Source organism: Lepidochelys olivacea, assembly GCF_965140295.1.
Source record: "Lepidochelys olivacea isolate rLepOli2 genome assembly, chromosome: 1".
NCBI lineage: Eukaryota > Metazoa > Chordata > Testudines > Cheloniidae > Lepidochelys > Lepidochelys olivacea.
Genome location: NC_140411.1, coordinates 29,167,173 through 29,181,024, shown reverse-complemented (window position 1 = coordinate 29,181,024; position 13,852 = coordinate 29,167,173). Strand labels below are relative to the sequence as shown.

At 43.5% G+C, this 13,852-nt stretch overlaps 1 protein-coding gene across 3 annotated transcripts in view; it reads right to left on the bottom strand.

Annotated features, from left to right (window-relative positions):
* Positions 1-8,066, bottom strand: part of HEPHL1 (hephaestin like 1) — a 66,534-nt gene extending 58,468 nt beyond the window's left edge. For all 3 annotated transcript variants that reach the window (XR_014712699.1, XR_014712700.1, XM_084637008.1), the window contains exon 1: positions 7,845-8,066. Coding sequence is in view for 1 of the 3 variants with exons in the window: in XM_084637008.1 (XP_084493134.1) it covers positions 7,845-8,014 (170 nt within the window). In the remaining 2 variants the exon portion in view is untranslated. The remainder of the gene's footprint in view (positions 1-7,844) is intronic.
* Between the last annotated feature and the right edge of the window lie 5,786 nt (positions 8,067-13,852).

The window sequence follows — 13,852 nt, the reverse complement described above, 5'->3', positions numbered from 1 at the left end:
AAACACAGAACAAAAATACAGTCTCTGCCCCAAGGACCTTACAATTTAAAGTACAAGACAAGAGATAATGGATGCATACAAACAGATGGGGAAGTAAGGGTAAACACTGAGACCATATTGGTAAGCATGACAGGCAGCAGAATCCGCACAAAAACAGCCTAACCATTGTCAAGATTTGCTGGCATCATTTGCCAACAGTTACCAGACAAGAGGTTGAGTTTCCCCCTATACTTAATCTAGGGACTAACTGCAGCTAAATGTGGATTTTTAATGGCCACCATACAACTAGCTTCACAAAGGTTGAACATTAGTCTTCGTTTAAAAACCACCATTTTCTGGGTTTTGCCCTCCCATATAACTTTCACTTTCTCTATAGTTGTGTCTCTGCTAGGCTTTGTTTCCTTAAAATTCCCCACTCTTGCAACGATTGGTGGTAGCTATGGAAGTAGCACCAGAGTAGACAGGCTGCTGCTGACATTGTAACCTGTGTGTTGTGTAACCCTGCTCGGAGCACTTCTCTATGGTACAGTGGTTAAAATGCCAGCAGCTACCAGAACAGCCTCTGCGCGATTGCTACTGCTAGGAGAGCTGAACCAGTAGTGGGGGAACTTAAACACAGACAAGGCCTAAGATCACACAGCATCAAATCAAATGGGGTGGCGGTGTCTTTTTAAGAAGGTTCAAAAACATTTAGCACTTTCCCTCCATATATTGATACATTTGGGGTTCAGGGAATCCCTAAAACCTTAGGAGAACCCCCAGTTTGTTGCTGGTTGAATGTGGTTATAGCGGGTACATCCCTGAGGTGAAGTTTTGGCTCCATTGAAGTCAAATCACAAGACTCCCACTGGCTTCAGTAGGAAGCCGATTTCACCTCTGGCCTTCTGACACCCAGCTGTTGCTGACCCATGCCACAGTGATTGTTTTGGTGATGCAGATGGGTCATTTGGTCACCTAAAGCTTTAGCTATTAGTTTAGCATCTATGATCAATGTATTGTCTTCATTTAGCTGGACAGGATCAGCCAGTTGGCACATTTCATAAATTATGTTTGATTCTCTGGTAACGAAGGCTGCCCCTTGGTGTGGCTGGATGCAGCTGAGGGCAGGTCTTGGCCCACAGCTCCGGTGGCCTGCTGTGAGAGACTAGATTCACCTCAATTAATGCCTAAATACTGTCAAAACTCAGCAGAGATTTAAAAGATTTATGAGCTGCAGAATTAATTTGGATGGATCAGGGCACTTCATAATCAGCTAAGCCTTATCCTGAGGCATACTGAAGACAGGGAGGAGTTTCACTGAAGAACCAATGCCTGGAGGTATTTTTTCTTTCAAAGGTATAATGCTTACTGTGGCAATGAAGGGAGCAATGCATTGAGTGTATCCTGAGCTCTCCCCAGCACAGCCAGATGGGCCCCATTCGTGTCCCACTCCCTGTTGGGGTCTCTAAGGGTATGTCTACACAGGGATAAAAGACCCATGGCATGGCCACGGCTGGCTTAGGTCAGCTGACTCAGGCTTGCAGGGCTTGAGCCTACTGGGCTAAAAATTGCCATGTAGATGTTTGAGTTCAGACTAAAGCCCAAGCTCTGGGACCCTCTACCCGCATGGGGCCTCAGACCTCAGTCTTAAGTGGAGCTCAGGATCTGGTCCATGAGATTAATATAGCTGAACCGCTTGATAATAGAAAGCATAATATAATTAAATTTAACATTTGGGGGCGAGGGGAATACCAAAGAAGCCCACCATTTACCTTCAAAAAGGGGAACTACACAAAAGTGAGGAAGCTTGTTAAATGGAACAGTCACAAGAGTAAAATGCCTGCAAGCTGCAGGGAAACTTTTTAAAAACATCATAACAGAGACTCAAATTAAATACCCCAAATTAAAAATATATAGTAAGCGGATCCAACAAATGCCACCATAACTAAACAGAGTAAAAGAGGCAGTTAGAGGCAAAAAGGCATTAAAATTGGAAGTGAAATCCTACTCAGGAAAATAGAAAGGAGCATAAATTGTGGCGAGCCAGGTGTAAAAGAATGATTAGGCACGCCAAACAGAAATTGAAGCGCAACTAGCAAAAGTCTCAAAAATTAACAGCAAAATTTTTTCAAGTACATCAGAAGAGCAAGCCTGCCAAAAAATCAGTGGGGCCACTGAACAATCGAGGCACTAAAGGAGCACTCAAGAAAGACTAGGCTATTGCAGAAAAGTGAAATTAATTCTTTGCATCAGTCTTCACTGCAGAGAATGTGAGGAAGATTCCCACACCTGAGCCATTCTTTTTAGGTGACAAATCTGAGGACCTGTCTCAGATTGAGGTGTCAATAGGAAGTTTTGGACAACCTGATCAATTAAAAAAACAACAACTCACCAGGTCTAACTGGTATTCACCCAAGAGTTCTGAAGGAACTCAGATGTGAAACTGCAGAGCTACTAGCTGTGGTATGTATCGTATCCCTTAAATCAGTGCCAGTAACAGCTGGAGGACAGCTAATATGATGCCATTTTTTAAAAAAGGCTCTGGAGGCGATCCTGACAATTACAGGCCAGGAAACCTAACTTCAGTACCAGGCAAACAGGGTGAAACTGTACGAAAGAACAGAATGATCAAACACACAGGTGAACACGATTTGTTGGGGAAGAGTCACATGGCTTGTGTAAAGGCCTCACCAATCTCTTAGAATTCTCTGAGGGGGGTCAACAAACATGTGAACAAGGGTGATCCAGCAGATCTAGTATACTTGAACCTTCAGAAAGCCTTTGACAAGGTCCCTCACAAAAGGCTCTTAAGCAAAGTAAGCAGTCATGGGATAAGAGGAAATGTCCTTTCATGGATCAGTAACTGGTTAAAAGATAAAAATAAAGGGTAGGTGTAAACAGTCAATTTTAGCATGGAGAGAGGTAAATGATGTCCACAAGGGATCTGTACTGGGACCACTGCTGTTCAGCATATTCATAAATGGTCTGGAAAAAGGGGTAAACAGTGAGGGCATAGTTTGCAGATGATACAAAATTACTCAAGATAGTTACGTCCAAATAGCTACAAAGGGATCTCACAAAACTGGGTGACTGGGCAACAAAATGGCAGATGAAATTCCCTATTGATAAATGCAAAGTAATGCACATGGCAAAATATCATCTCAATTATACATACAAAACAATGGGGTCTAAATTAGTTGCTACCACTCAAAGAAGATGTTGGAGTCATTGTGGATAGTTCTCTGAAAACATCCTCTCAATGTGCAGCAGCAGCCAAAAAAATAAACAAAATGTTAGGAACCATTTGGAAAGGTATAGATAATAAAACAGTAAATATCATAATGTAACTATATAAATCCATAGCACACTCAATACTGCATGTAGTTCTGATTGCCCCATCTCAAAAAAGATGCATTAGAAATGGAAAAGGTACAGAAAAGGGCAACAAAAATTATCAAAGGTATGGAACAGCTTCCATATCAGGAGAGATTAAAAAGACTGGGACTGTTCAACTGGGGAAAGGGATGACTAAGAGGGGATAGGATAGAAGTCTACAAATTCAGAAATGGCACAGAGAAAGTGAGTAAGGAAGTTTTATTTACCCCTTCACATAACATAAGAACCAGGGGTCACCAATGAAATTAATAGGCAGCAGGTTTAAAAAACAAAAGGAAGTACTTCACACAACGTACAGTCAACCTGTGGAACTTGCTGCTAGGGGTGTTGTGAAAGCCAAAACTATAACCGTGTTAAAAAAATATTTAGTTAAGTTCATGGAGGACAGGTCCATCAATGGCTATTAGCCAAGATGGACAGGGATGGAACCCCATGCTCTGCCCTAAGCCTCTGACTGCCAGATGCTGGGACTGGATCATGGGGGATGGATCACTTGATAATTGTCCTGTTCTTTGAAGCAACTGACATTGGCCAGTGTCGGAAGGCAGGATACTGGGCTAGACTGACCTTTGGTCTGGTCCAGTATGGCAGTTCTTATGTTCTCAGAGCTGTGCTGGATGAGAATTCAGACCAGCTAGCTTCAAAAGGAACATTCCTTAATTTCTGTGCACTAGCTCCTTTAAAGAGAACCATCTTAGGTTGCCTCCTCTATGTCTTAGATTCCCCATCAATAAAATTGGGGTAATAATACTTACCTACCTACATCAGAGGGATTTTGTGAGGATTGCCACAGTGTGCCCTTGTTGCCAAGAAGGCCAATGGCATTTTGGGATGTATATTTAGGGGCATTGCCAGCAGATCGAGGGATGTGATCGTTCCCCTCTATTCGACATTGGTGAGGCCTCATCTGGAGTACTGTGTCCAGTTTTGAGCCCCACACTACAAGAAGGATGTGGAAAAATTGGAAAGAGTCCAGCGGAGGGCAACAAAAATGATTAGGGGACTGGAACACATGACTTATGAGGAGAGGCTGAGGGAACTGGGATTGTTTAGTCTGCGGAAGAGAAGAATGAGGGGGGATTTGATAGCTGCTTTCAACTACCTGAAAGAGGGTTCCAAAGAGGATGGATCTAGACTGTTCTCAGTGGTAGCTGATGACAGAACAAGGAGTAATGGTCTCAAGTTGCAGTGGGGGAGGTTTAGGTTGGATATTAGGAAAAACTTTTTCACTAGGAGGGTGGTGAAACACTGGAATGCGTTACCTAGGGAGATGGTGGAATCTCCTTCCTTAGATATTTTTAAGGTCAGGCTTGACAAAGCCCTGTCTGGAATGATTTAGGTGGGGATTGGTCCTGCTTTGAGCATGGGGTTGGACTAGATGACCTCCTGAGGTCCCTTCCAACCCTGATATTCTAGGATTAATCAGTCATGGTTTGAAAATGAAAATTACTGTGTATTGTAATACTAAGCATTATTATTTGCAGAATGCTGCCTTTTCAAAGAGTATTGCCCTGTTGTCCCGGTCATCTGGAATGGCATGAATCCAAAGGTTTTATGGAACTAGATTATCCTGCATGGCTTAATGCCTTTAGCAATCAATTTCTTATTTAAAAGATTTAACAATTACTTGTAGGAAGTAATGTCCTGTAAAAATTAGACTATAAAAATAAGCAAAGAGTTAATTTAAAATCATTAATGAAAATTTTCTCTGTCTATGAAATAGGCATGTGAATTAATGTCACTGACTTTAAAGTACATGCAATCAAATTCAGAGAGTGCTGTGTGTGAATGAGCATGCTGGTCCAAACAGCAAACTGTTCAGCTTAGTATTCAAATAGTCCAAAGGGCAGCCCAGAAAAATACCATTACCATCACATTCTGTAGGACAGATACAAACTCAAAGTTTGGATGCCCATAAGCAGAGTGGGGTGAAATGGCTGCAGTACAGTTCTAAGCACTCAAGATCTGAACATTTTGGTGCTAAATCAAAACTGGTCCTGTTTTCCCAAAATGCTCACAGGAATATGGGACCATTTTCAGTTCTATGAGCCTAGCATTATTATTTTTTCCTCACTAAAATGTCAGTAATTTTCTGAGTGAAAAAGTCCACTTTTCAGTGAAGTTGCTGTTTGAAAACGTGTAGTTTTATAGTTTTGCTGTAAAACTGTTTTACACAATTCTGCAAAATGGAGAGATTTCTGGGAGTGTGAATGAATTTGCACATTTTCTTCACAAGTTTGCACAGCTCCATTTGTTAGTCATTCCTTTTTTTTTTTTAAAGCAGAAACAGTGGTTATAGAATGTTATGCCATTTCTTCACTCCTTCTCCGTAACCATCATATCCACGCTAAAACAAAAAGTGAGAAGTCCATTCATTTCACTTGCTAATACTGCATTTTTGGTACTTTTATCGTAATTATCTGCAAAGCTGTGTATGGTTTTCACCTGAAGTTATTTTAAAAAAAATACTTCTTGTATTGCTTGAGACTTTTCAAACTATCATGAACATATCAGTAGGGATGTATGGAACAATCCTGCATTGGATTGGTGTTGCCTAGATAGCCATATAGGTCTTTCCCATTTCTAACTTCTAGGACAATACAAAGTTCTGAACTTTATCACGATCTGCTAGTGAGGACTCCTACATCTGGGCAGGATCCTATTTTCTCCCAAACCCTACCCCCATCCCTGTGCATAGTCCCATACCGGCTCTCTACAGTAGGTGGAAGGTCCCTTAATTTTCTTAATAAAACTGAAACTTTAAAACATCCCCATGTGGGCCTCAATGAACACACAATGTTCAGAAGTATAGCCGTTATGCCAGTTCCCAGGGCTACAGGGATACCTGCTCCTCTAGAGGTCTTCCATGGAGTGTAACGGATGGAGAATCAAGCTTAGCTGTGTGTGTAAGAAGAACATACACATCACAATACTGTGGTCACAGCTCAGAAAGGTACTTAGGCACATGTCTAAATTTAAGTACATGCATGTCAGTGGAAATACTCACGTGCTTAAATTTAAGCACTGACTTCTGTGGCTCCCTGAACCGAGGCCTATATGTGCAGTATACAGTATGTTTGTATGGACCATCTTCTTCTCATCCCACTCGTACATGTGTATTTGAATCTTGAATAAGTCTTTCCCATCTCTAACTTCTGTGGTTCCACATAGAATCATAAAAATGTAGGTTTGGAAGGGACCTTGAGAAGTCAAGTCCAGCCTCCTGCACTCAGCCAGCACCAAATAAAACTAGACCACCCCTGACAGATGTTTGTCCAGTCTTTTCTTAAAAACCTCCAATAATGGGGATTTCACAACCTCCTTTGGAAGCCTATTCCAGAATTTATCTACCCATATAGTTAGAAAGATTTTCCTAATATCTAACCTAAATCTCCCTTGCTGCAGATTATGCCTATTACTTCTTGTCCTACTTTCAGTGGACATGGAGAATTCATCAGTCCCCTTTATAACAGCCTATAAAATATCTGAACACTCTTATCAGGTCTCTCCTCAATTTTCTTTTCTCAAGAGTAAACATGCCCAGTTTGTTAACCTTTCCTCATAGGTCAGGTTCCCTAAACTTTTTATTCCTCTCCTTTGGAATCTCTCCAATTTGTCCACATCTTTCCTAAAGTGTGACGCCCAGAACTGGACACAGTAGTCCAGATCAGCCCTCACCAGTACCAAGCAGAGCAAGACAAATACCTTCTGTGTCTTTCTTATCATATCCCTGTTAATACACTCCAGAATATTAGCCTTCTGGGCAACCGCATCACATTCTAGACTCGTATTCAGTTAGTGATCCACGATAACCCCCAGATCCTTTTCAGCAGCAGTATTACCACCTAGCCAGTTATTTCTCATTTTGTGGTTGTGCATCTGCTTTTTCCTTCTTAAGTGAAGTACTTTGCACTTGTTCTTATTGATTTCAAACCAGTTTTCCCAATTTGTCAAATTTCACCAGTTTACAAGAGATTCTCTTCAGTTTTCATTGTGGAAAAGCTGTGCTTAGTGGTGACAGAACTGTGATGTCACCTTGGGCCAGCACTCACAGAAATACCTGATTTCCCACATGAATCCTGCTAAAGCAAAGCTGCAATTAAAAAAAAACAAAAAAAACTTTTAATCCTTTGAGAACTAACACCTGAAATTCACCCTTCAATAAGTGTCACAGCAAGTATCCAGTCCTTGCACCCCACCCCTATTTTATCAGTACTAAGGAAGAGAAGCCATTTTAAACAGCAGAGGCCTGATCCAACTCCCATTCAATTCAGTGGGAGTCCCTCAACTGACTTGAATAGAAGTCATATCCAGCCTTAAATGTATATTGCAGCCATACTAGCAAAACTTTTTTTTAAAACTAAAGTCCAGTGACGGCACAAACTTAAGACATTAAGACAATATGGGTGACCTAAGGATTTTTCTCTCGAGACATGAGATCTGATTTACCAGAAACCTGAGGGACTTACTCATCTTCTGTGAGGCTTTGTCCTGTAATCAGATTCTTCCCAGTTGGTGCATAGTCCCAGTTCTCCTCCACAATCCCAACATAATAGGTTCTGGTAGTTGCTTCTAACACCACAAACAGCCAAAGGAATTTAAGAGCCAGAATGCAGCCACCATACAACACAGAAGGCATTTGGAGGTGTAATTGCAACTCAGGCAGCAGAGATGGCTCACCCCTCCCTCCCTTTAGCTCTCAACAAGTTACAAATAAGGAATGGACAAAGCAAAGCTCCTCCTATTCAGCAATTTGGGGCTGGGATAGGCAAGAAAGCTTGTGCAAGCAAAACAGGCCTATTGAGGGGTTGCTATGGTGACAGGACTTTTGCCAGCCCTTCAATGAATGTGTAACTGGCTTATTTTTGTTTGCCTTTCAGACTACAACAAATCAGTGTTTTGGGAAGTTTGGATGCTTGTAAGTCCTTCCTCCTCTTTTACCAGAAAGTGTGGTTTGTAATGTTAGGCCAGGATTTTTTGGTCCTCATCACATCCACATATTTTTTTAATATTTGCTTTTCATCATTTCTTTATACCTTAAAAGCTAGACTCTTAGACTTTGCTTAGTAACTTTAAGTCACTGGAAACTAGGGTGACCAGGTAGCAAGTGTGAAAAATCAGGACAGAGGCTGAGGGGGTAATAGGTGCCTATATAAAAGACAAAGCCCTGAATATCAGGACTGTCCCTGTAAAATCAGGACATCTGGTCACCCTACTAGCCACTGCACAGTTGAGAACAATCAGCACTTTCTAAAAATCAGGCCCCTTAAAATTCTTTCAATTTGGACACCTAAAAAATGGAGGCACCTGGCATAGGGTTGCCAACGTTCTAATCATGGAAAACCAAACGCCCTTCCCCTTCCCTTCCCTGAGATCCCACCCCCACTCACTCCATCTCCCCTCTCCATCACTCACTCTCCCCCACCCTCGCTCACTTTCACCGGGCTGGGGTAGGGGGTTGGGGTGTAGGAGGGGGTACAGGCTCTGGGTTGAGGCCAGAAATGAGGGGCTCAGGGTGCGGGAGGTGGCTCTGGTCTCGGGCACAGAGTTGGGGTGTAGGAGGGGGTGCGGGCTCCGGGAGGGAGTTTGGGTGCAGGAAGGGGCTCAGGGCTGGGGCATGGTGTTGGAAGTTGGAGCTCAGGTGCTGAGCGGTGCTTACCTCAGGCAGCTCCCGGAAGCAGCTGGCAGGTGCCTCCAGCTCCTTGGGGGAGGGACGGCCACAGGGACTCCACACGCTGCCTCCACCCTGAGCTCCAGCTCCACAGCTCCCATTGGCCAGTGGAGCCAGCGCTCGGGATGGGGGCAGCACGCAGAGCCCCTGTGGCCCTCCCTCTGCCTAGGAGCTGGAGGGACGCTTCCAGGAGCTGTGCTGGGAGCCTGCCAGTCCCACTGCACCAGCAGTGCCACCAACTGGACTTTTAACGGCCCAGTCAGCAGTGCTGAGAGGAAGCGCCAGGGTCCCTTTTCAACCAGATGCTCTGATAGAAAACCAGACACCTGGCAACCCTAATCTAATATCATTAGTCACTTTTGAACATCCAGGCCTAATTGTCTAGAAAAGAAGACTACACACAATTATATATGCAAAGTATATTTGGAATACAAATACAAACAATGTTAAAAGGACATTATTAAGATTGCAATGACAAGCACTCAAATTAGGAAATGTCAGAATTAAGATTGGTTGTTCTCCTTTAATTTAGCCCCTTTTGCATATTCATTTTGATACAATCTTTAATTACATGATCACCTATTTTCCATAGATGGCTTATTCTGTGTGCAGGGTGGATGATGCTCATTTAATGCACAGCTGTTGAATATTTCGTTTTTCCCCCCCCCATTATTCAGCGTTTGGTCCCATGCCTTATTTACTGCACACTATTCAAACTCCTCCCTGAAAACAGAATTATTAATTTCCTCCTGGGATTTTCTGTAGTGCTCAACACCATGGTACCGGAATGGTTTACTAACATTAATGAATTTATATTTACAACACACCTGTGAGATGAGGGTGGTCTTATTATCCCCATTAGACAGATGGGGAACTGAAGCACAGAAAGTGATTTTGGGTGCTGCATCTGAGACTCCCATGACCTGATTTTTCAAAGGAGTTAACATTAAATAGTATTTCATATGTTCAAAGTGCAACTTTCATTGCAGACATGAGTACTCAGCACTTCTACAAATCAGTCCTCAGGGTCTCAAGTTGGGCAACCAGAAAATAAGGTGCACACAATGAGTGACCACCTGGTAACAGTTTGTTTTGCCCAGCATCACATCTAGGACTCTGGGGCAAAGACAGGGACAGAATCCAATTCTCCAGGTCAGCATTCAACTGCCTTAATCATGAAATCATAGGTGCCGTGTTTCTAATCTGTCGGGGGGTGCTCCCCCTGGCTCTGCCGAGGCCCTGCCCCCACTCTACCCATTCCCCCCAATGCCTCACCCAACCTCTTTCCTGCCCTGTTCTGCTCCCTCCCCCAAGTGCACTGCACCCTCACTTCTCTCCCTTCCCCTGCAGTGCCTCCAGATGCCACGAAAACTCTGATCCACAGCAGGAGGTAGGCGCTGGGAGGGAAAGGGATGCACTGATTGGTGGGACCCGCCAGCAGGCAGGAGGCACTGCGGGGAGGGAGAGGTGTTGATGGGGGGCTGCCGGTGCATTTTTTCCCCTGTGGGTGCGCCAGCCCCTGAGCACCCACAGAGCGGCCTATTCATGAAATCTTTTCTCCTAGCAATCACCTTCCTCAGTCATGACACACCTTCCAGCTTCTGCAACAAATTAAACACGAGTCCTACAGACAACAGTATCCTTCACTGCACAACCCTGAGTCATACGTAGAGCAGGTATCCTGTACTGAATGAGGCAGGGTCCTGTCGAAAATATGGTATGGGAGCACGTAATTATGTTGCCAACATTGTATGTCAAAAACAAGGGCTGTTTTCATAAACCCCCGCCTCAACCCTCCTCCTGATAGGATGATGATAATAAATGAATGAATAATAATACAATAATAAATAAGAATAATAAGCAGTACTCATGTATTCACCAGGGGTATTTCTTTCTGCTTTTTGCAGCACTCAGCAACTTACAATCTGGATGAAGAAATAACGGACATCCCTTCTAATAAGGGACTGTTGGCAACCCTAGGGCTCTCCCGCAAAGATGCACCCATGAGTACTAGCCCCCTGCTGTTGAAATACTGGATAAAAGGTGTCCTGTGCTGATTTAGTACAAGACAGGCAATTTTCTATTTAAATAAGGGATGTCCCTTGTAATATGAGACTGTTGCCAACCCTACATGTAATTAAAGTCTGTATCACAATGCATAAATGCAAAGGGGCCAAAGTGAGATTGCATAAGCAGCTTGAATTCTTAAGTTTCCTTATTTCTGAGTGCTAGACTTTGCAGTCTTAATAGTGTTCTTTTAATGCGTTTGTGTGTGTGTATACAATTTCCTTGGTTTTCAAACAAGCAAACTGAAAAACCAGAAATGCCCTCATATGTTATCATATTGACAACAAAATGGTTCATCAGCGGGTTGGAACATTTTAGATCCTCCTCACAGATCTTTACCACTTGAGCTAATGACGTAACTGATAGTAGTAGGTTGTCATCCTCTATATGGACCAGCACGGAACCATGCATTGAGACGGGGGTTTCACAGAGAGTTGCTGACAGCAGAAGAATGGTGCGATTCAGGAATCTTGAATTCCATTCTATACTTGGGGGAGAGAAGGGGGTGAAGTGTTCTCTAGGGGTCACAGACCCTTCTGCCTATTTGCCCCAAATGTGACCTCTTCTGCCCCATCCCCTCCAACCTGTCCCTGTCCCAGTCCTGTCCATTCCCCACCCCCGGCTCCTCCTCCCAGTCTCATTCTCTTCACCTAGCCATTCCCACTCTCCAATCCTCATACTTCATCCCAGTCCCAATTCACTTGCCCAGCCATCCTCAGATTTGTGTCTCCTCTACCACATTGCCTTAAAAATTCATGCTGAGGCAGACACGTGGCATGCAGAACTTCAGTTCAGTTAAAAATAGGCAAAATGATAAGCACATGAAAACAGGGTCTATAATGGGAAGTTTTGGGCAACCTTAGTAACTGGTGCTACCAGACTCACCTATAAGATATTACCCCCAGTCCTGCCCTGATTTACAACATGTACAACCCCAATGATTGGGCAGAAGTTGGCCCTTTATAGTCTACTTACCCCTTTGTAAGTATGATACATATGTGACCCTTCAGTTAACATTGGTTTTTATGTACACTAAATTACAGCTGTTTACCTCTGCACATACTCAGTGAGCTGTGGCCATTGCAGTACCATTGGAGCTGGCATCTGGGTGGCCCATGATCCCAGACCTACCTGCAACCCTTGTGCATGGTATAGTCTATATAGATCAGTGGTTCTCAAACTTGTTTGATCATGCCCCCTTCTTTCTGTCTGTAGTAGTTTATGCCTCTCCCCCTGCACCTGCCACACAAGTACACATACCAATTAAAAATAATCAACATGCAACTCTCACTAAATATTAAAAACAGCAAAGCATTGATTCAAACAGAGCCATTCAAGTATATAGTAAGGTAGGTAATTTTAAGTGAGATACTGCTTACTGGCATCACACTGCTACTAGTGTGATGGGTGCGCCTGTTTTCTGGAGCAGAGCAATCTCATGAATTGCAGGAATGAAGCATTGTTTCAGAGTAACAGCCGTATTAGTCTGTATTCGCAAAAAGAAAAGGAGTACTTGTGGCACCTTAGAGACTAACTAATTTATTTGAGCATAAGCTTTCGTAAGCTACAGCTCACTTCATCAGATGCATATCGTGGAAACTGCAGCAGACTTTATATATACACAGAGAATATGAAACAATACCTCCTCCCACCCCACTGTCCTGCTGGTAATGAAGCAACAATCCATTGCAATAAATGTGCACAATGTGTTGTAGCAAACAGATTAACGTTCAGATGGCAACGACTTTGTATAAGGCTAGGCAAGCTTAACAGAAATCTGTCAGAATGCACAGTGCCATCTGAGGACCTGACATGTCTGGAGGAATCAGCTTTGCTAGTTATTCATGGTTGCAGGTAAAATGTGCACAGTATTTGTGACAGGTTCTGCCCAGGGTGCCTTCTGGAACTGGGGTGCCACTGAGCCCTCTGACCCACCAGCCTGGGCTCCCTCTCTCACTGTGCTGCTGTGACAAGCTGCAGACCCGCTCCCAGTCCTACACTTCCACCAGCATTCACACAGGTAGGGACACACCCAGCTGCAGTTCCATGCAGGCTCTCTGACCAGCCACTGCATGAAGCAACAGTAGAAAGGCTACAGCCAAGGTAACTCTCAGCTCCCCAGGCATGCACCCCCTCTGGAGCATAAAGCCAAAATTATACCTTCTTGCACTGCACAGGGATTTGTGGAAAAACACTGACATCCCAAGATGGAGTCCAGAGTCATGTGGCCTGGTCACAGGCCCCTGCATACCTTGCTGAGTCATAGCAGCCATTACTTACAGGCTGTCTGGAATGTTCACAGGAAGGTGAATTTCTTCCAGGGTTCATGGTCTTTGCTTATGGGCCATCAGCACTGTCTGGCTTCTTTGTTGTTGTACCTGAAAGACTGACAGTGGGTGTTTTCCAGAGTAAGCCCATTTGAAATACAGATCCCAAGTCAATATTCATAACTTCAGATACAAAAATGACATGCATACAAATAGGATAATCATATCCAGTAAATTGTAACTTTTTCATTGACACCTCACATGACTTATCTTGTACAAAATGCATCATAATATTACTATAGTAAGTAAATGAGGTGCAGTGTCAATATTTTTTCTAAAACTTCTCACACCCTCCTAGATTACATTCCTTGCCCACAGGTGGATTACGATTTATTGGGGCCCTAGGCACAAAGAACATTGTGGGGGGTGGAGACACACACACCATGGGGCTCTGTCTGCTGCTCTTCCCCTT